This window comes from Vulpes vulpes, chromosome 6 (genome assembly GCF_048418805.1).
Source record: "Vulpes vulpes isolate BD-2025 chromosome 6, VulVul3, whole genome shotgun sequence".
Lineage (NCBI taxonomy): Eukaryota > Metazoa > Chordata > Mammalia > Carnivora > Canidae > Vulpes > Vulpes vulpes.
In genome coordinates, this window is record NC_132785.1 from 132,124,021 (window position 1) to 132,144,019 (window position 19,999).

Sequence of the window (19,999 nt, forward strand, 5' to 3'; positions counted from 1 at the left end):
GTGACAGTGCACATTCCTGTCATATTCCTGATCTTGAGAGAAGCTCTCAGTTTTTCCATGTTGAATATCACATTCTTTTTGTATCTTCTGTAGATGGCTTTTTTGAATTTGGGTGTATCCCCCTATTCCAACACAGGAACAGGTATTTTTTAAATAAATTTTATTTATTTACTCATGAGACGGGTGCAGGGGGGGAAGCAGGTCCTATGCAGAGATCCAGATGCAGACTCCATCCCAGGACTCCAGGACCATGCCTTGGGCCAGGTAGCGCCACACCACTGAGACACCCGGGCCGCTCTGGGAAAAGGTTTTTATGAAGAAAGCATAATGTCTGTTGTCAAATTATTTTTGGGTACCAGTTGAGAGGATAAAATGGCTCTTATCCTTTCTTTCATTATGGGATTATCATAATGATCGGTTGTCACATACTGAACCACCCTTGCAGCCCAGGAATTAAACTCATTTGTTCAGTGTCGTGAATAATCCTATTAATATACTGTTGGAATCTGATAGTTAGTATCTTGGTGAGAAGTTTGCATCCAGATACACAATAGTATTTTTCTGTAATTCTTCTTTTTTTTAAAGATTTTATTTATTTATTCATGAGAATACACGCAGAGGAGAGAGATGCAGAGACACAGGCAGAGGGAGAAGCGGGCTCCATGCAGGGAGCCCGACGTGGGACTCGATGCCGGGTCCCCAGGATCACGCCCTGAGCTGCAGGCAGTGATAAACCGCTGAGCCACTGGGGCTGCCCTGTAATTCTCCTTCTTACTGGGATATTTGGTTTTGGGGTCAAGGTAATGCTGACATCAGAGAACAAGTCTGGAAGTTTTCTTTAATTACTCTTATTTGGAATAGTTTTAGAAGAATAGATTTTGATTGCTCTTGTGGAATTTCCCTGGGGAACCATCTGTCCATGGAATCATGCTTTTGGGGACTATTAATTATGATTGATTTTTGTATCTAGGTAATTGTTTTGTGCAGCTTGTCCCTTCGTTGCTGTTTCTGTTTTGGTTGTCTTTATGTTCCTAGGATTGCATCCATTTCTCCAGATCACCCAGAATGTTCGCTTATAAGTGCTTATAATTTCTTCTAACACTTGCTTGTAATTCTTGGGTGTTCGTTGTAATCTCTTCTCATTCATTCATGATTTTATTAGTTTGGGTACTTTCACTTTTCAATTGTCAAATATGTCTAGTGTTTTCTTTTACTTACTAGCATTTTCATAATATTATCTCTGAGGTCTGTTTATCTTCTCTTTGTAATTCCTATATACTTGAGTTCTACTCTAATCTTCATTACTTCTCCTGTTAGCTTTAGGATTTCTTTGACCTCTTTCTCCAGCTCCTTTAGGTGCTAGTTTATCTTGCTTGTCTTAGATTTTTCCTGTTTTTGAGGAAGACCTGTACTGCTCAGTTCCCTCTGCGGATTGCTTTTGACATGTCCCAAAGCCTTACCATGTTGAGATTTAATTTTCATTGATTAAATTTTTGCTTAAGTTCTTCTTTAATTTCTTCATTGAGCCATATCTTCTTCAATAAGATATTATTTTATCTACAATTACTTATTTGTTATACATGTTTTATTGAAGGTTCATTTCCAACATATAGCATAGCACCCAGGGCTCATCCCGTCAAGTATCCCCCTCAACGCCCATCAACCAGTCACCCCATACCCCCTCCTACTTCCCCTCCCACTATTTCTTTTTCATATCCTAGAGTTAGGAGTCTCTTGTGTTTTGTCACCCTCTCTGATCTTTCCCACTTATTTTCCCTGATTTCCTCTATAATCCTTTACACATTTTTTATATTACCCAAATGAATGAATCCATATAATGTTTGTCGTTTGTTATTGACGTACTTCACTCAGCATAATACCCTCCAGTTCCGTTTACGTTCAAGCAAAAGGTGAGTACTCCTGCTCGCTGATGGCTGAGGAATATTCCATTGTATACATAGACCACATCTTCTTTATCCATTCCTCAGTTGATGGACACTGAGACCCCTTCCACAGTTTGGCTATTGTAAAAATTGCTGCTATAAACATCGGGGTGCACATGGCCCAGTGTTTCACTGCATCTGTATCTCTGGGGAAGTCCCCAGCAATGCAATTGCTGGGTCTTATGGCAGATCTATTTTTAACTCTTTGAGGAAACTCAACTCGGTTTTTCAGAGTGGCCACACCTGTTCACATTCCCACCAACAGTGCAAGAAGGTTCTCCTTTCTCAACATCCTCTCCAACATTTGTTGTTTCCTGTCTTGTTGATTTTCACCATTCTCACTGGTGTGATGTGGTTTATAAGAGTCGCATAGGGCCCTTCCTTGTTCTATTGAGTTTGATTTCTGGTTTCATAGCATATTGGTCTAAAAATATGCATGGAGTGAATTCAACCATTCTGTATCACTTGACACAAGACTTATGACCTGTATATGATCAAATCTGCAGTATTTCCATGTACAATTGAGAACGTGTATTCTGCTTTATACAAAATGCTCCATTTGTTATGAACGTCTGATCCCGTATGTCTCTCAAACCCCTTGTTTCCTTGTTGAGCTTCTGCTTAGATGATTCTCACTGATGTTAGGGGGACATTGAAGTCCCCACTGTTAACTTAATAATAGTAGCCATGAGTGTCATTAAAATTAGGGTTAATTGGTTTGTGCACTTGTCTTCTCCAACGTTAGCAGTAGGAAACTTTAGAAAAGATAGATCTTCTGTTGGATAAGCCATGTTTCTTATATAGTATTCTTCTTCATCCTTTGTTACAGTCTTTGTTTTATTTTACTTTTTACTATTTTTTATTGGAGTTCAATTTGCCAACATATAGCCCAACACCCAGTGCTCATCCGCGAAATGCACCCCTTGATGCTCATCACCCAGTCACCCTCACCCTCCGCCCACCTCCCCTTCCACTACCCCTTGTTCATTTACCAGAGTTAGGTGTCTGTCATGTTTTGTCACCCTCACTGATATTTTCACTTATTTTTTCTCCTTTCCCTTTTTTCCCTTTCACTATTTTTAATATTCGCCAAATGAATGAGACCATATAATGTTTGTCGTTCTCTGATAGACTTATTTCACTCAACACAATACCCTCCAGGTCCCTCCATGTTGAAGCAAATAGTGGGTATTTGTCGTTTCTATTTCCTGAGTAATATTCCTTTGTATCCATAAAACACATCTTTATCCATTCATCTTTTGCTTATAAGTCTACTTGTGACTATAGAAAAAAAAGCATATAAGATTCAAGAGACTTCAAGACTGCAGAATTTAGATGAGGCTGAAATTAAAAATCAATTAGATGAGATGCAATCCGAACTGGAGTTCCTAACAATGAGGGTTAATGTGGTGGAAGAAAGAATGAGCAACATAGAACATAAGTTGATTTTTAGGAAGGAAGCTGAGGAGAAAAGAGAAAAACTATTAAAAGACCATGAGGAAAGGTTAAGGGAAATAAATAATACCCTCATGTGGAAGATGATAAAGTTTTTATACACTTGTGTGTGTGTGGTGTGTGTGTCTGAGAAAGTGTATGTGTGTGTGTCCTTCAGGGTCCATATTCATATCATGCCCTGGTGGGAATCAGTCTGCCTCTCAGAATGTTCATTTTAATGAAGTGAAGGGAAACTAGCAGCCCAAAGTTCACAGCAGCAAAGGCCACAATAGCAAAACTCTGGGAGGAGTCATGATGCCTTTCGACAGAGTAGTGATGAAGAAGATGTAGGAGATGCCTTGGTGTCCACTGGCAGATGAATGCATAGAGAAGGTGTGGTCTATATATACAATGGAATATTGCACAACCATCAGATGTGATGGATGTCATAAAATAACATTTCCTTAAACATGGATGTAACTGGAGGCACTATATTGAGAGAAATAAATCAATCACCAAAATGCAATGATATGGCCTCACTCATATGTGAAATATAAGAAATATTGAAAAAGACCATAATTGAAGGATTGAACCTTAGTGGGGTAACACTACAGAGGAAGACAAATTTTGAGAGACACTTAACTGGGAAAAAATAAACTGAGGGTCACTAGAATGGAGGTGGTGGAGTATGGGATAACAGAGATGGGAGTTAAGGGGAGTGTATGATATGATGAGCACTGAGTGCATGGTAAATGTGGTAAATTCAATTTAATCAAAGAAAAAAAATTGAGATTAGCCTGTGCCCCCTGATGGAACATCCTACATGGACTGGGTGGATTAAAAAACAGACACTCGGGATCCCTGGGTGGCGCAGCGGTTTGGCGCCTGCCTTTGGCCCAGGGCGCGATCCTGGAGACCCGGGATCGGATCCCACATCGGGCTCCCGGTGCATGGAGCCTGCTTCTCCCTCTGCCTGCTTCTCCCTCTGCCTGCGTCTCTGCCTCTCTCTCTCTCTCTCTGTACGACTATCATAAAAAAAAAAAAAAAACAGACACTCATTCCCACAGTTCTGGAGTCTGGAAAGACTGAGGTCCAGGTGCAGGTAGATGTGCTGTCTGGAGAGCACCTACGTCCTTGCCCGTCCTTTGCCCGTCACCTCACATGGGTTCAGGGTGCAGGGAGCATTCCCAGTCCTTGTGTATAAAGGCTCTGATGCAATCATGAGGCTGCACTTCCTGACCTAAGTGCTCCCCTAAGGCCCCAGTTCCTCCCAAAATGCCATGGAGCAGGATCCCGTTCCCACCAATGACTCACAGCACAATCCCTGAGCCAGTGTCTTTCCCTGGCAAATTCCTGGGATTACGTGATGAGAGGCTGGCCTAGATCTCATCAGACATGAAGTGGAAGGTGATAAAAGCTTATACTCTTGTGATTGTGTGTGTGTGTGACTGACCTCTGAGTCTACCTCCCTACCATTTCATGCTGGGAATCTTTCTCACTCCCCGGATGTTATTAACATTTTTATAGAATGTCTCTATCTACTGTGTTGATTGAAGATTCCTCTATCCCATGATGTTCAGAGGGCATGTTAGCTTGGGGTCCTGTGATCCACAGGAAGAGCCACTAGGAATCATGAAAAGGTTTAGATGGTGTGAATGGAGTTATTTGTATTGGTTAATATTTCAGGTCAGGAACAGTTAAGTACAAGTGCAAGTGCTACACTTGAATTACTAAGTCTCTAAGAAAGAGACTGAAGAGGTAAACACATAACCAAGTGTCTATAGAGACTCCCTGATGGAAACTGCTCCTTGGAGAGGAAGCCCAGACCCTGACCAGAAACCTGCCCAGAACCTCCATCTGCACCTGCTCCTGGGCCTTCAAGACAGAAGTGGTGAGGGGTACGCACCCCCTGGTGGGTCCGATCCCCTTCTACAAGGAGGTTTGTGTCTGGGCTCACAGTGTGGTCGCCTCACAGTGTTCCTCGCACAGGAATAGAGTCGTGTCCTTGGCTCTCAGGCTGTTCATCTGCAGATACAGTGTGTTCCTGGCATTTTCTCTGGAGATGTGAATCGGCCCTTCATAGGGTCGGCGTAGCTTGTGCTACTTCCATCACTGCTAATCCGTGCAACCCCCTGCAGCCCCTTCCCTGGAGCTTGGTGGATCCAATACATGTAGTAGCTACTGCATTTGTTTCCAGAGGCCACACCGGAGAGTCTCAGGGACCCCCAGGCTTCACCAGGTCTCCCCAAGACTCCATCAGCTGCACCTCACTCTGGACTCCTGCAGACACAAGACATCCTGGTCAGGAACCGGCTCCACATCCCCTGTTTCTCACTCACCTCCACTCACAGCCTCAAGATCCATTGATCTCCATGAGTTACCTTTTAAAATGGCGATAAGGGGGATCCCTGGGTGGCGCAGCAGTTTAGCGCCTGCCGTTGGCCCAGGGCGCGATCCTGGAGACCCGGGATCGAATCCCACATCGGGCTCCCGGCGCATGGAGCCTGCTTCTCCCTCTGCCTGTGTCTCTGCCTCTCTCTCTCTCTGTGTGTGACTATCATAAATAAATAAAAATTTAAAAAAAAATAAAATAGCGATAAGGAAAACCCAGCTGAGACTCCATGGTGGTATGTCTGTGTTCTGTCCTGGTCTCTGAATGGTGTCACCTGGAGATCCTGGGGCCTGGGCTGCTCTCCCAGCTGCAGGGTCAGTGGAGTGAGGTCCCTACTTGCATGTCTTCTCACTATAGAGTCAACCACATACTTAGACTCATTTCTTTACAAGTTATAAACAAGCATTACTTCACAATCCCAGATCACTTTCTTTAGGTGGGACAGTGGATTTTTGATGTTCTAATCCATCAACATATTTATCTTTATATTTCTCCGTGCCTTTTGAAAGTCTTTCATTAATATAGGTATTTTTAAACAAAATTTTCTCTCTATAATGAAGTTTAATCATAAATATTTATTTTTGATGCCAGTGTAAAGTGGATTGTTTTGTAAATTTTTTACAGAAAATTTGTTGTTACTGTGTAGAAATTAACTTTATTGTCTATGTTTATTTGATAACCTGTATTTTCCCTGAGCTCTTTACTTACTTCAAGTGTTTTTTCCCCAAGGATTTTCCTCGTTTACTTAAAAGCACATTGTTTTTCTTCCTGTTGACTGATTTTAATATCTTTTATTTTATTATTGCCTAATTTCTATGGTACTCTTCAATGGCATAGATGTTTTCCCTCTTCTCTGTCCAATTATTCGTTCAAATATTTTGTTTGAATATAGCAGATCTAGGAGAGCAAATGAATTTCGTTTTCATGTGGATGAGCTCACTAATATATGGTGTGACATGGGAAATCAGGACAGGACAGGAAGTCTCTTCACGACTTCTGCCCAATTCTGATTGGAGATACTGGTGGCTGTTGCATTTGATAATTCAGTGTAGATTTGATTTGAGCCTTTAGTCTGATAAGACATTTCCAAAAATCTTCTCTCATTCTGTATGTTGCCTTTTAATTACACTGAGTGATTCCTTTGCCGTGAAAATGCTCTTTCCTTGATGAAGTCCCCATAGTTCATTTTCCTTTTCTTTCCCTTGCCTCTGGAGACACGTCTAGAAGTGGTTGCAGCTGAGGTAGAAAAGGTGCTGCCTGTGTTCTCCTGAGGATTTTGATGGTTTCCTGACTCACATTTAGATCTTTCATCAACTTTCAGTCCATTGTTGTGAATGATGAAAGAAAGGTGCCCCCTTTCATTCTTCTGCTGTGGGTCTCCAGTATTCCCTACACCATTTGTTGAAGAGACCTCCTTTTTTTCCCATTGGATATTCTTTCCTGATTTGGCAAGACTTTTTTTTTTTAGAATATTTCATACTTTATTAGGAATCATGAAAATAATTACAAAATGATTAACATAAATCTTTTGGAAACTTTTACTTTCCCTTTTACTTTAAAATTTATTGATTCAACACATCTTTCACAACACTTAATCCTTTATTGACATATTATCACGACACTTCACCCTTGACCAAGGTCTTAATGATAAGCATGTGAACATAATGAATACAAGATGAGATGTGGTACTATTGCTGGGAGATGTAAAAAATTATATAGGAGCACAAAGTTTAGGACAAGAGTCAGAAAAAGTCAAGAGCATCAACAAAGCAATAGTGGGGATCCCTGGGTGGCGCAGCGGTTTGGCGCCTGCCTTTGGCCTAGGGCGCGATCCTGGAGACCCAGGATCGAATCCCACATCGGGCTCCCGGTGCATGGAGCCTGCTTCTCCCTCTGCCTGTGTCTCTGCCTCTCTCTCTCTCTGATGACTATCATAAATAAATAAAATAAATTTAAAAAAAATAATTTAAAAAAAAAAAAAAACAAAGCAATAGTGTTTTAATTTTTCATTAACTCAACAAATACCTTAAGTGCCTTTGATATTTGGAACTTAGGCTACTGGACTGAACAAGACAATGTCTTTGCCCTCATGGAGCTTACGTTTTCGTGAAGAAGTGTGGTAGGTAGAATAATGTCTTCCCAAGGATGTCCTGTATACTAATCCCCATAACCTGTGAATATGTTATATTACATGGCAAAGGGAAATTAAAGTAGCAGAAGAAATTAAGGATGATAACCAGCTAACCTTAAAGTAGGGAGATTATTTTGTGTTATCTAGTTAGGCCGAGTATAAGAGTCCTTAAAAGTACAAGCAGGAGACAGAAGGGTCAATGTCAGACTAATGTGATATGAGAAAAGTCTCAACTGGCCACTGCTGGTTTTGAAGACAGAAGGGGGTCACATGTCAAGGATTGCATTCAGCCTCTAGAAACTGGAAGAAGCAGGAAAACAAGCTTTCCTAGAACTGCTCTACAACACCTTGATTTTAGCCTAGTGAGATCCATCTTGGGCTTCTTGACCTCAAAAACTGTAAAATAACAAGTGCGTGTTATTTTAAGCCTCTTAAGTTTGTGATAAGTTGTTACAGCAGCAACGAAAACTAATGTAGAGAAAAGGAAAATAAGCAGGTAACTAAGATAATTACAGATTCGATGCCTTGAAGGAAATAAACAAGATGTGAGGAATAAAGGATGGAACATGTTTGATTAGGTGGTTACAGAAGGTTGTGTTGAAGCCAGGACATTGGAGGAGAGATATGGGCGAAATAAAGTACCAGGCCTGAAAAGAACTAGGAATAGCACTCTATCCTGCCACGCTACCAAATTGCTGTATGAGTTCTAGCAATCTTGGGGTGGAGGCTTTTGGGTTTTCTATGTAGAGTATCATGTCATCGGTGAAGAGGGAGAGTTTGACTTCTTCTTTGCCAATTTGAATGCCTTTAATGTCTTTTTGTTGTCTGATTGCTGAGGCGAGGACTTCCAGAACTATGTTGAACAGCAGTGGTGAGAGTGGACATCCCTGTCTTGTTCCTGATCTTAGGGGAAAGGCTCCCAGTGCTTCCCCATTGAGAATGATATTTGCTGTGGGCTTTTCGTAAATGGCTTTTAAGATGTCGAGGAAAGTTCCCTCTATCCCAACACTCTGAAGGGTTTTGATCAGGAATGGATGCTGTATTTTGTCAAATGCTTTCTCTGCATCTAATGAGAGGATCATATGGTTCTTGGTTTTTCTCTTGCTGATATGATGAATCACATTGATGGTTTTACGAGTGTTGAACCAGCCTTGTGTCCCAGGGATAAATCCTACTTGGTCATGGTGAATAATTTTCTTAATGTGTTGTTGGATCCTATTGGCTAGTATCTTGTTGAGAATTTTTGCATCCATGTTCATCAGGGATATTGGTCTGTAATTCTCCTTTTGGGTGGGGTCTTTGTCTGGTTTCGGAATTAAGGTGATGCTGGACTCATAGAATGAATTTGGAAGTACTCCATCTCTTTCTATCTTTCCAAACAGCTTTAGTAGAATAGGTATGATTTCTTCTGTAAACGCTTGATAGAATTCTCCTGGGAAGCCATCTGGCCATGGACTCTTGTGTCTCGGGAGGTTTTTGATGACTGCTTCAATTTCCTCCCTGGTTATTGGCCTGTTCAGGTTTTCTATTTCTTCCTGCTCCAGTTTTGCTAGTTTGTGGCTTTCCAGGAATGCGTCCATTTCTTCTAGATTTCCTAATTTATTGGCCTACAGCTGTTCATAATATGTTTTTAGAACCGTTTGTATTTCCTTGGTGTTGGTAGTGATCTCTCCTTTCTCATTCATGATTTTATTAATTTGAGTCTTCTCTCTCTTCTTTTTAATAAGGTTGGCTAATGGTTTATCTATCTTATTAATTCTTTCAAAGAACCAACTCCTGGTTCTGTTGATCTGTTCCACAGTTCTTTTGGTCTTGATATAATTTAGTTCTGCTCGAATTTTAATTAACTGTCTTCTTCTTCTGGGGGTGGGGTCTAATTGTTGCTTTTCCTCTAGTTACTTTAGGTGTAAGGTGAGCTTTTGAATTTGAGTTCTTTCCAGTTTTTGAATGGATGCTTGTATTGCGATGTATTTCCCCCTCAGGACTGCTTTTGCTGCGTCCCAAGGATTTTGAACGGTTGTATCTTCATTCTCATTAGTTTCCATGAATCTTCTCAAATCTTCCTTAATTTCCTGGTTGACCTTTTCATCTTTTAGCAGGATGGTCCTTAACCTCCACGTGATTGTAGTCCTTCCAAACTTCTTGTTGTGATTAAGTTTGAATTTCAAGGCATTATGGTCTGAGAATATACAGGGGACTATCCCGATCTTTAGGTATCGGTTCAGACCCGATTTGTGACCCAGTATGTGGTCTATTCTGGAGAAAGTTCCATGTGCACTTGAGAAGAATGTGTATTCAGTTGAGTTTGGATGTAAAGTTCTGTAGATATCTGTGAAATCCATCTGGTCCAGTGTATCATTTAAAGCTCTCGTTTCTTTGGAGATGTTGTGCTTAGAAGACCTATCGAGGGTACAAAGAGCTAGATTGAAGTCACCAAGTATAAGTGTATTATTATCAAAGTATTTCTTCAGTTTGGTTATTAATTGGTTTAAATATTTGGCAGCTCCCACATTCGGGGCATATATATTGAGGATTGTTAAGTCCTCTTGTTGGATAGATCCTTTGAGTATGAGATAGTGTCCCTCTTCATCTCTCACTATAGTCTTTGGGGTAAATTTTAATTTATCTGATATAAGGATGGCTACCCCTGCTTTCTTTTGAGGACCATTTGAATGGTAAATGGTTCTCCAACCTTTTATTTTCAGGTTGTAGGTGTCCTTCTGTCTAAAATGAGTCTCTTGCAGACAGCAAATAGATGGGTCCTGCTTTTTTATCCAGTCTGAAACCCTGCGCCTTTTGATGGGGTCATTAAGCCCGTTCACGTTCAGAGTTACTATTGACAGATATGAGTTTAGTGTCATCATATCTATTCAGTCCTTGTTTTTGTGGATTGTTCCACTGAACTTCTTCTTAAAGGGGAATTTTAAGAGTCCCCCTTAAAATTTCTTGCAGAGCTGGTTTGGAGGTTACATATTCTTTCAGTTCCTGCCTCTCTTGGAAGCTCTTTATCTCTCCTTCCATTTTGAATGAGAGCCTTGCTGGATAAAGTATTCTTGGTTGCATGTTCTTTTCATTTAGGACCCTGAATATATCCTGCCAGTCCTTTCTGGCCTGCCAGGTCTCTGTGGAGAGGTCTGCTGTTACCCTAATATTACTCCACATAAAAGTCAGGGATTTTTGTTCTCTTGCTGCTTTAAGGATCTTCTCCTTATCTTTGGAATTTGCAAGCTTCACTATTAAATGTCGAGGTGTTGATTGGTTTTTGTTGATTTTAGGGGGGGGAATCTCTCTATTTCCTGGATCTGAATGCCTGTTTCCCTTCCCAGATTCGGAAAGTTTTCAGCTATGATTTGTTCAAATACATATTCTGGCCCTCTGTCCCTTTCGGCGCCCTCGGGAACCCCAATTAAATGTAGGTTTTTCTTCCTCAGGCTGTCATTTATTTCCCTTAATCTATCCTCATGGGCTTTTAATTGCCTGTCTCTTTTTTCCTCAGTTTCCCTCTTTGCCATCAACTTGTCTTCTATGTCACTCACTCATTCTTCCACCTCGTCAAGCCTCGTCGTTAGGACTTCTTGCTTGGATTGCATCTCATTTAATTGATTTTTAATTTCTGCCTGATTGGATCTAAATTCTTCAGTCATGAAGTCTCTTGAGTCCTTTATGGTTTTTTCTAGAGCCACCAGTAGCTGTATAATAGTGCTTCTGAATTGGCTTTCTGACATTCAATTGTAATCCAGATTTTGTAACTCTGTGGGAGAGAGGGCTGTTTCTGATTCTTTTTTTTGAGGTGAGGTTTTTCCTTCTAGTCATTTTGCTCAGTGCAGAGTGGCCAAAAACAGGTTGTATTGGGAAAAGGAGAAAAAGAGAGAGAAGGTAAGAAAAGAGAAAAAGAAAAAAGAGAAAGAAGAAAAAAAATGGGAAAAGAGAAGAAAAAGAGATAGAAAAAGAAAGAAAGGAGAAAAAAAAGGGTGGGGTGGGGTGGGGGAAGCAATCCGAAATCAAGAAGAAAGAAAGAAAAAAAGCACAAAACAAAACAAAAACAAACAAACAAACAAAAAAACACGGGGGAGTATCTTCTGATTCTGTATATTTTAAGTCCCTTGACTTCCCCTGGAACTGTTCGGTCTCCCTGGTCTTCTGGGGGAGGGTCCTGCTGTGCTGATTCTCAGGTGTTAGCACTTGGGGGAGCTGCTCTGCCCCTGCCTGTTGCAGGGCTCAGTGGGGTTGTTCGCCCCGTGAGGCCCCGGGAGGAAGCCACAGTGGCGGGGGCAGCTCTGGGACCCTGGAGTCAGCCCCCCCAGTAGCTCCGGGGCTCTCCGTCCGAAGGGCCTGGGGGCTCCCGGGTGGGGCCGCTGATCTGCTCAGCTCCAGGCAGGAGCATCCTTGCTGTCCTGGGCCCTCCCGGCCTCTGCCTGTCCCGGGGGAGGCCGGATCCTGGGCTGTGTCCCGACGCCCTGTGCTCCGGGGCCTGCTCGGTTGGATTCGCGCTCCCGGCGGTGCAGCCCCCTCCAGGGAGCTGCCGCCCGAGCCCCTCTGAGCTGCTCCGGGTCCCGCCGAGCGCTGCAGCCCTTAGGGAGCTCGGGGCATCTCCCGGGGCGCAGGTCCCTGTTAGTGTCCCCGGGAGCCCGAGGGTAACCCCGCCTTTCTGGGGATCCTGCTCCAATTCCCCGGGAGGCCTTTCCGCGGGAAGGTTGGTGCAGCTCCTGCTCCTCCGGGACGGGGCTCTCCTGTCCTGGGGACACTCGCCCCGACCTCAGCCCGGCTCCTCGCGGGCCCCTCCCCCTTGGAGGCCTTTTGTGTCTTTATTTCTTTTTCCCCGTCTTCCTACCTTGATAGAAACGCGAACTCTTCTCACTGTAGCGTTCCAGCTGGTCTCTCTTTAAATCTCAGGCCGAATTCGTAGATTTTCAGGATGATTTGAATGTTTTCTAGGTAATTTATTGAGGACAGGTGACTTGGGGACCCTACTCTTCCGCCATCTTGCCCCTCCCCTCCTCATTCATCTTTTGATGGACACCGAAGCTCCTTCCACATTTTGGCTGTGATACTGCCAAGAAATGGAAAACCTTAATCTAATCATCCAAAAGGGTCACATAAACTCAAAGTGAGGGCATTCTCAGAACAACTGACCAGTACTCATCAAATGTTTCAAGGCCATGAAGGACAAAGAAAGTCTTAAATAGCTGCCATAGGTTAGCAGAAACAAAGAAAACAGCAACTAAATGCAATTTGGGATCGTAGTTTAGATTCTGGTGCAGGAAAAAAAAACTATTTGGAAAACTGGTGAAATTTCAATAAGGGCTATAGATTACTCAATATTATAGTACCGGTGCAAATCATACAACTGTATAAAACATTTTATTATAGCTGGCAAATTAATACAATGTCACCATTCTGCTAGATTATACAGTTATTCACTGTCCTAGATTTTTTATTCCAAATAAATAGAGCACGTATTACTCCTTCTCATGAAACCAGTTGCATAAGCCTATGTCTTCTAGAATCATTACATTTACGTATCCCCCAAATTATCTTTTCTATTATACTATCTTATCAAATTCACATATTTATTGATTGCCACAGTGTGAAGTGTACTCAAGATATAAATCAATATATCTTATATATATCTTATATACAACGTATAAGTATAACGTATATATCATATATATATATATATATATCTTATATTACAATGTTTCTACCTGCATAAACAAATCTAGAAATACAGTTTATGTAATTTATATTTTACATGTCTACTATAACCTATTATCATGTAAATTAAAATTACTGTGAAATCTAATGTGAAATGGTGCAGCCACTCTGGAAAACCGTGTGCATGTTCCTCAAAGAGTTAAAATAGACCTGCCCTACCACCTGGCAACTGGACTGTTGGGGATTTACCCCAAAGATGCAGATGCAATGAAACGTTGGGAAGACTGCACCCTGATGTATATAGCAGCAATGTCCACAATAGCCAAACTGTGGAAAGAACCTCGGTGTCCATCAGAAGAAATGGATAAAGGAGATGTGGTTTATGTATGCAATGGGATATTACTCAGCTTTTGGAAATGACAAACACCCACCATTTGCTTCCATATGGATGGAACTGGAGGTAATTATGCTGAGTGAAATGAGTCAATTGGAGAAACACAAACATTATATGTTCTCATTCATTTGGGGAATATAAATAATAGTGAAAGGGAATAGAAGGGAAGGGAGAAGAAATGGGTAGGAAATATCAGAAAGGGAGTCAGAACATAAAGACTCCTAACTCTGGGAAATGAACTAGGGGTAGTGAAAGGGGAGGAGGGAGGAGGGTGGAGGTGAATGGGTGTCAGGCACTGAGGGGGGCACTTGACGGGATGAGCACTGAGTGTCACTCTGCATGTTGTCAAATTGAACACCAATAAAAAATAACTTTATTATTAAAGAAATAAAATAAAATTACTGTGAAATCTATTGATTGAATAAGAATCGCTGTCTTTTGTGCATGGCATAATAGCTGTTTTCATATAAAAAACGGATGTGTCTAAATCAGAGACTGAATACGTATGCACATATCATCTGCCTAGATAACTCCCTGGGGAAAACAGCTCCTTGGAGAGGAATCCCAGACCCTGACAGGAAACCTGCCCAGAACCTCCATCTGCAACCTGCTCCTGGGCCTTCAAGACAAAAGTGGTGAGGAGTGTGCACTCCCTGGTGGTCCTGATCCCCTTAACAGAGGTTTGTGTCTGGGCTCACACTGAGGTCGACTCACTGTGTCCTTCGCACAGTAATACACGGTTGTGTCCTCGGCTTTCAGCCTGTTCATCTGCAGATACAGCGTGTTCTTGGCGTTGTCCCTGGAGATGGTGAATCGGCCCTTCACAGCGTCTGCGTAGCTTGTGCTACTTCCACCATTGTTAATGTATGCGACCCACTGCAGCCCCTTCCCAGGAGCCTGGCGGATCCAGTTCATGCCATAGCTACTGAAGGTGAATCCAGAGGCCACACAGGAGAGTCTCAGGGATCCCCCAGGCTTCCCCAGGTCTCCGCCAGACTCCACCAGCTGCACCTCACCCTGGACACCTGCAGACACAAGACATCCTGGTTAGGAAACTTTCCCACATCCCCTGTTTCTCTCACTCACCTACACTCACAGACTCAAGGTCTCTTATTCTTCATGAATTACCTTTTAAAATAGTGACAAAGAAAACCCAGCCAAGGAAAGATTCCATGTTTAGTCGTCTGTTTTCCACCCTGATCTCTAAACAGGGTCACTTGGGGTCCTGGCTAAAGGCGGCGCTAAACCACTGAGCCACCAGGGCTGCCCAGGTTTTCACTTTTGAATGCAGTGTTGGTTGTGGGTTTTTCATAAAACGTAACTACTTCCATCAGATAGGAGGCAATCTATTCTGCCTCTATTCTATCTATTCTGCTGGGACTCCTCTCCCAGCAGCAGGGTCGGGATGGGCTGGTTTAATTAGTGAAGTGAGGGCCCTATTTGCATATCCTTTGAATATATAATCAGCTCCAGACCTAGATTTGATTCTTTACAAGTTATTAACAAGGATTTCTTTACATCCGTAGGCCACTGTGTGTAAGTCTTCTGACATTACGAAGTGTTCACATTTATGAAAAAATGCCTTTGGGGATCCCTGGGTGGCGCAGCGGTTTGGCGCCTGCCTTTGGCCCAGGGCGCGATCCTGGAGACCCGGGATCGGGTCCCATGTCGGGCTCCCGGTGCATGGAGCCTGCTTCTCCCTCCGTCTGTGTCTCTGCCTCTCTCTCTCTCTGACTGTCATAAATAGATAAAAAATTTAAAAAAAAAAAAAGAAAAGAAAAAAAAGAAAAAATGCCTTTGCATTTTTTTTGACTTTTTAAAAATCTCTCATCAATGTAAGTTCTTTTAGTGGACAGTATTTTACCTCTTTCAGAATACTTAATCCTACCTATTACATTCTTAACACCGGTGCCAATGTAATAAGGGTTTATTAATTACCTATTATGTACTTTATTGTTACAGATCCTTGTGTGGCTCAGCAGTTGAGGTCTGCCTTCTGCGCTGGGAGTGATCCTAGAGTCCAGAGATCCAGTCCCACATTGGGCTCCCTGCATGGAGCCTGCTTCTGTCTCTTCCTGTGTCTCTGCCTCTCTCTGTTTGTGTGTTTTCGTGAATAATTCAATAAAATCTTTAAAATATAAATAACTAGTTGTTACTGTGTGGAAACCTAGATTTACTTTGTTTGTTGATTTTGTATCCTATCCCTTCCCTGAAGTTGTTCATTAACTTAGGGTTTTGTTTTGAAGCTTGGCAGGTTTGACCCTGCAACAGATTGTGTCATATGGATACAAGTAAATTTCTCTGTATCTATTGATTTCAATATCTTTTATTCTTTGTTTCATAAACTTCCTGGTTTGGAATTCTAGTCATTACCACAGTACGGGCTTCCTTCCCTTCTTCCTGGTTATTTGTCTGGACTAATTACTCTGTAGACTTATGAGAAACCTAAGTGAAGATGTATTTCATGTTGCATGTGCATGAGCTCCCTGAAACACAACACACAGACAATGAACAAACTAGGCAGTCCTTCTTCTTCTTACCCAACAAAATGTTGATTTGTAGAGATATAAGGCCAGGATACTGTATTTGGGTCAGTGAATTGGTGAGGAACTGACAAGGCTTGTTTTCACAGCCTTCTGGGCCCTACAGACGTTTCTGGTGCTGAGGATGGTTCACCTCTCCTGGTTCAGAGAAGGGAATTTTCCTATGGGAGATTTATTTCCTTACATCAGGGTGAAAGAAGTGTTCATCCTCTCTGTCCACTGGATGATTCTCGTGTGATTTTATTCACAGTAATCCAGGGAACCAGCTGACATATGGGGTGGCACAGTTTATTCTCCTTTAGAATAATATGTTGAATACTGAGGGTGGGAATGACCCCTGTGTGGGTCCTGACTTGACAGAAGGGCTTCAAGTTTTCACTTTTTTAAAAAGATTTTATTTATTTATGCATAAGAGACAGAGAGAGAGAGAGAGAGAGAGAGAGAGAGAGAGGCAGAGACACAGGCAAAGGGAGAAGCAAGATCCATGCAAGGAGCCTGATGTGGGACTCGATTCTGGGTCTCCAGGATCAGGTCCTGGGCTAAAGGCGGCGCTAAACCACTGAGCCACCAGGGCTGCCCAGGTTTTCACTTTTGAATGCAGTGTTGGTTGTGGGTTTTTCATAAAACGTAACTACTTCCATCAGATAGGAGGCAATCTATTCTGCCTCGACTGTTAAGATGTTTTGAAGATAAAGCATGTTAGATTTTTTTCAAGCGGTTTTAGGTATCATAGGAAAGAATCATGTACATCCAATCCTTGACTCTGTTAATACAGGGACCCATTTATGACCTGGGTGTGTTGAAGCATCCTTGCACCCCAGGGATGATTCCCTCTAGGTCATCCTGTGCCATTTGTCCATGGGCTGTTGGATTCAAGATGCCAGGATTTTTGCATTTATGTGCATCTGAGATATTTTCCATGAGACCCTTCCTGTGGGGTCCTTGGCATGGGTTGGCTGTCAGACTCATCCTGGCCTCCTTAAATCAATGTGGTGTCATTCCATTCTAAATACGATTTGGAAAGATTGAAACATTTTGGCCTTATTTCTTAAAATATTTGAATATTTGTAGATTAAGCTATCTGATTTTGCCCTTTTCATTGCATTACTCTTTTTAAATTTTCATTGTCTTTTTTAAGGCAGAATTTTTAAAAATATTTTATTTATTCATGAGACACACACACACACACACACACACACACACACACACACAGAGGCAGAGACACAGGCAGAGGGAGAAGCAGGTTCCATGATGAGAGCTCAGTGTGGGACTGGATCCTGAGTCTCCAGGATCAGGCTCTGGGCCATAGGTGGTGCTAAACTCCTGAGCGACCAGGCAGGATTTTTAGATAATGGTTTCAGGCTTCCTATTTGTTCTGTTTTGTTCATTTTTTATTTCTTCATGAAACATGTTTATTTTCTTGATAATACTAGTAATTTTGTAATTTGCCTTGGTTATCCATTATTTGCAATGTTAAAATCTTAGAATTTTTTTCATGGTCCTTTCTATTTTTTGGTGTCAGTTATTTCTTCTCTTTGAAATCAGATTATATTTATTAAGGCTTAACTCTTTTCCAAGAGTGTCTATGAATTAAATTTCATTTTTATTTTCCATATACTTATTAAATCTCCCTGATAATTTTTATTTGTCTATACAAGTAGACAAATAATTTCTGTTCTAATGATTTTAACGTTGATTAAATCAATCAAAATATCAATTCTTTTATTATGTAATAGAAAAACTACACATTCATATGGAAAATGAAATCACATGAGAGTGACCATACAAGTTTAAGAAATTAAACAATAGTCAGACATCACACATCCCTCTACAGAAGTGTATTTTAGTCGCACATTAAGCATTTCAGTGTGTGACTGCCTAACGTCAGACATGTAGATGGTGGACCATATTACAGAGCCCAGAGTTTAACGTGTGCATATACAGTCAGAAATCCTTCAACCACAGGATATCTAAGAATACACAGTGGGGAATGATAGTCTCTATAGCAAATGGTGTTGGACAGCCTCATGCAAATAATGACACTTGGTCCTTACCAAACATCACACAGATTCTAGGACACAGAAAATCTCAAAAGTGATTAAGAGTTAAGCGGAAGTCTCAACCCTAGAACTTAAACATGTAAACTAAGGGGAAAACATCATGATATTTGCTTGGCTGTGATTTATTTATTTTTTAAAGATTTACTTATTCATGAGAGACACACAGAGAGGCAGAGACACAGACAGGAGAGAAGCAGGCTACATGCAGGGAGGCCCACTGGAGACTTGATCCCAGAATCCAGAATCATGCCCTGAGCCAAAGGCAGTCCCTCAACTGCTGAGCCACCCAGGCGTTTCATGATTTATTTGATATAACATTAAAAGCACAGTTAAAAAAAAAAAAACCAAAGACCGATGAGTGAGGCTACCTCATGCACAAAGTGTGCAGGACAAATATTATTGGAGCAAAAAGGTAGCCTATGAAATGGGAGACAGTGTGTTCAACTATATACTGAGACAGATTTAGTCTCCAAAATACAGAAGTGACTTTTAACCTCAATAGAAAGTCTGACAAAACACAATAATAACAAACACAAACCTCTCTTTAAACAGTTGCTCAAGGATGGGTCGCCTGGTTGACTCACATGGTTAAGCTTCATGGTTGTGAGTCACGTCGTGATCTCAGGATCCTGGAATTGAGCCCCAAGTCAGGCTCTGGTCATGGGGAATCTGCTTGAGATTTTATTTCTCTCTCTCTGACTCCTCTCCTTCCCTTTCTCTCTAAATAAATATATAAAATATGATTTTTTAATCTGGACAAGTTTTTCTATATTTATTTCTCTATAGAAAACAAACAGTAGTGGGAAACTGTGCGGACAGTTGATCAAAACTGTGACCTCACTCAGTTCCCAAACACTTGACCTCATTTCCAGCTGAGTGAGAGGAAGGTCTAGACCTCAGGTTGTGGGGAGAAACTGCAGCAGGAGACAGATGGACTCATTGGAGGTGTCTTATCCTAGTCCTGCTCACCTGCAGGAGAGAGCCAGAGCCAGAGATGCTGGAGGGGACAGTTCGTATCACAACACACGTCAGACTCTCAGGAACCCCCATCAGAGGACAAGAGGTGGTTTGTTTCAGTGTGTGGACACTCCATACCTGAGGACATTGTGCACAGGAGGGTAGCATGCAGCCTGATGCAGAGGAGCTCATCATCTGGGTTTGGGGAAGAGAAAGCCCAGCCAAACAATTGTGACCCTGGTCTGGCTGTACAAATGTTCCAGGCTGCATGGCCTGTCACGTCGTAGACTGCTGAGCTTCATGGAGCAGCATGTCCTTGAGGTTCCCCTGGGATCCTGGGTGTGCATCAATAGTGTGGCTTCTTACCGCAGAATCCTGTCCCATTGATGAATGTTTTCTACTGACATTATTCTTTAAATCACACAGGCTTTTGGGGGGGTTTCGAGGCTTCTAACAGAAATGAAGACACTATAATTCATCACATGCCATT

The 19,999-nt window shown here is 41.9% G+C and overlaps 1 gene segment (V, D, J or C); it reads right to left on the bottom strand.

Annotated features, from left to right (window-relative positions):
- Positions 1-19,999, bottom strand: part of LOC140599256 (immunoglobulin heavy variable 3-74-like) — a 571,793-nt gene that overhangs the window by 144 nt on the left and 551,650 nt on the right. Inside the window, 1 exon segment of the V gene segment in view lies at positions 14,664-14,974. Within this exon segment, the coding sequence occupies positions 14,664-14,974 (311 nt within the window).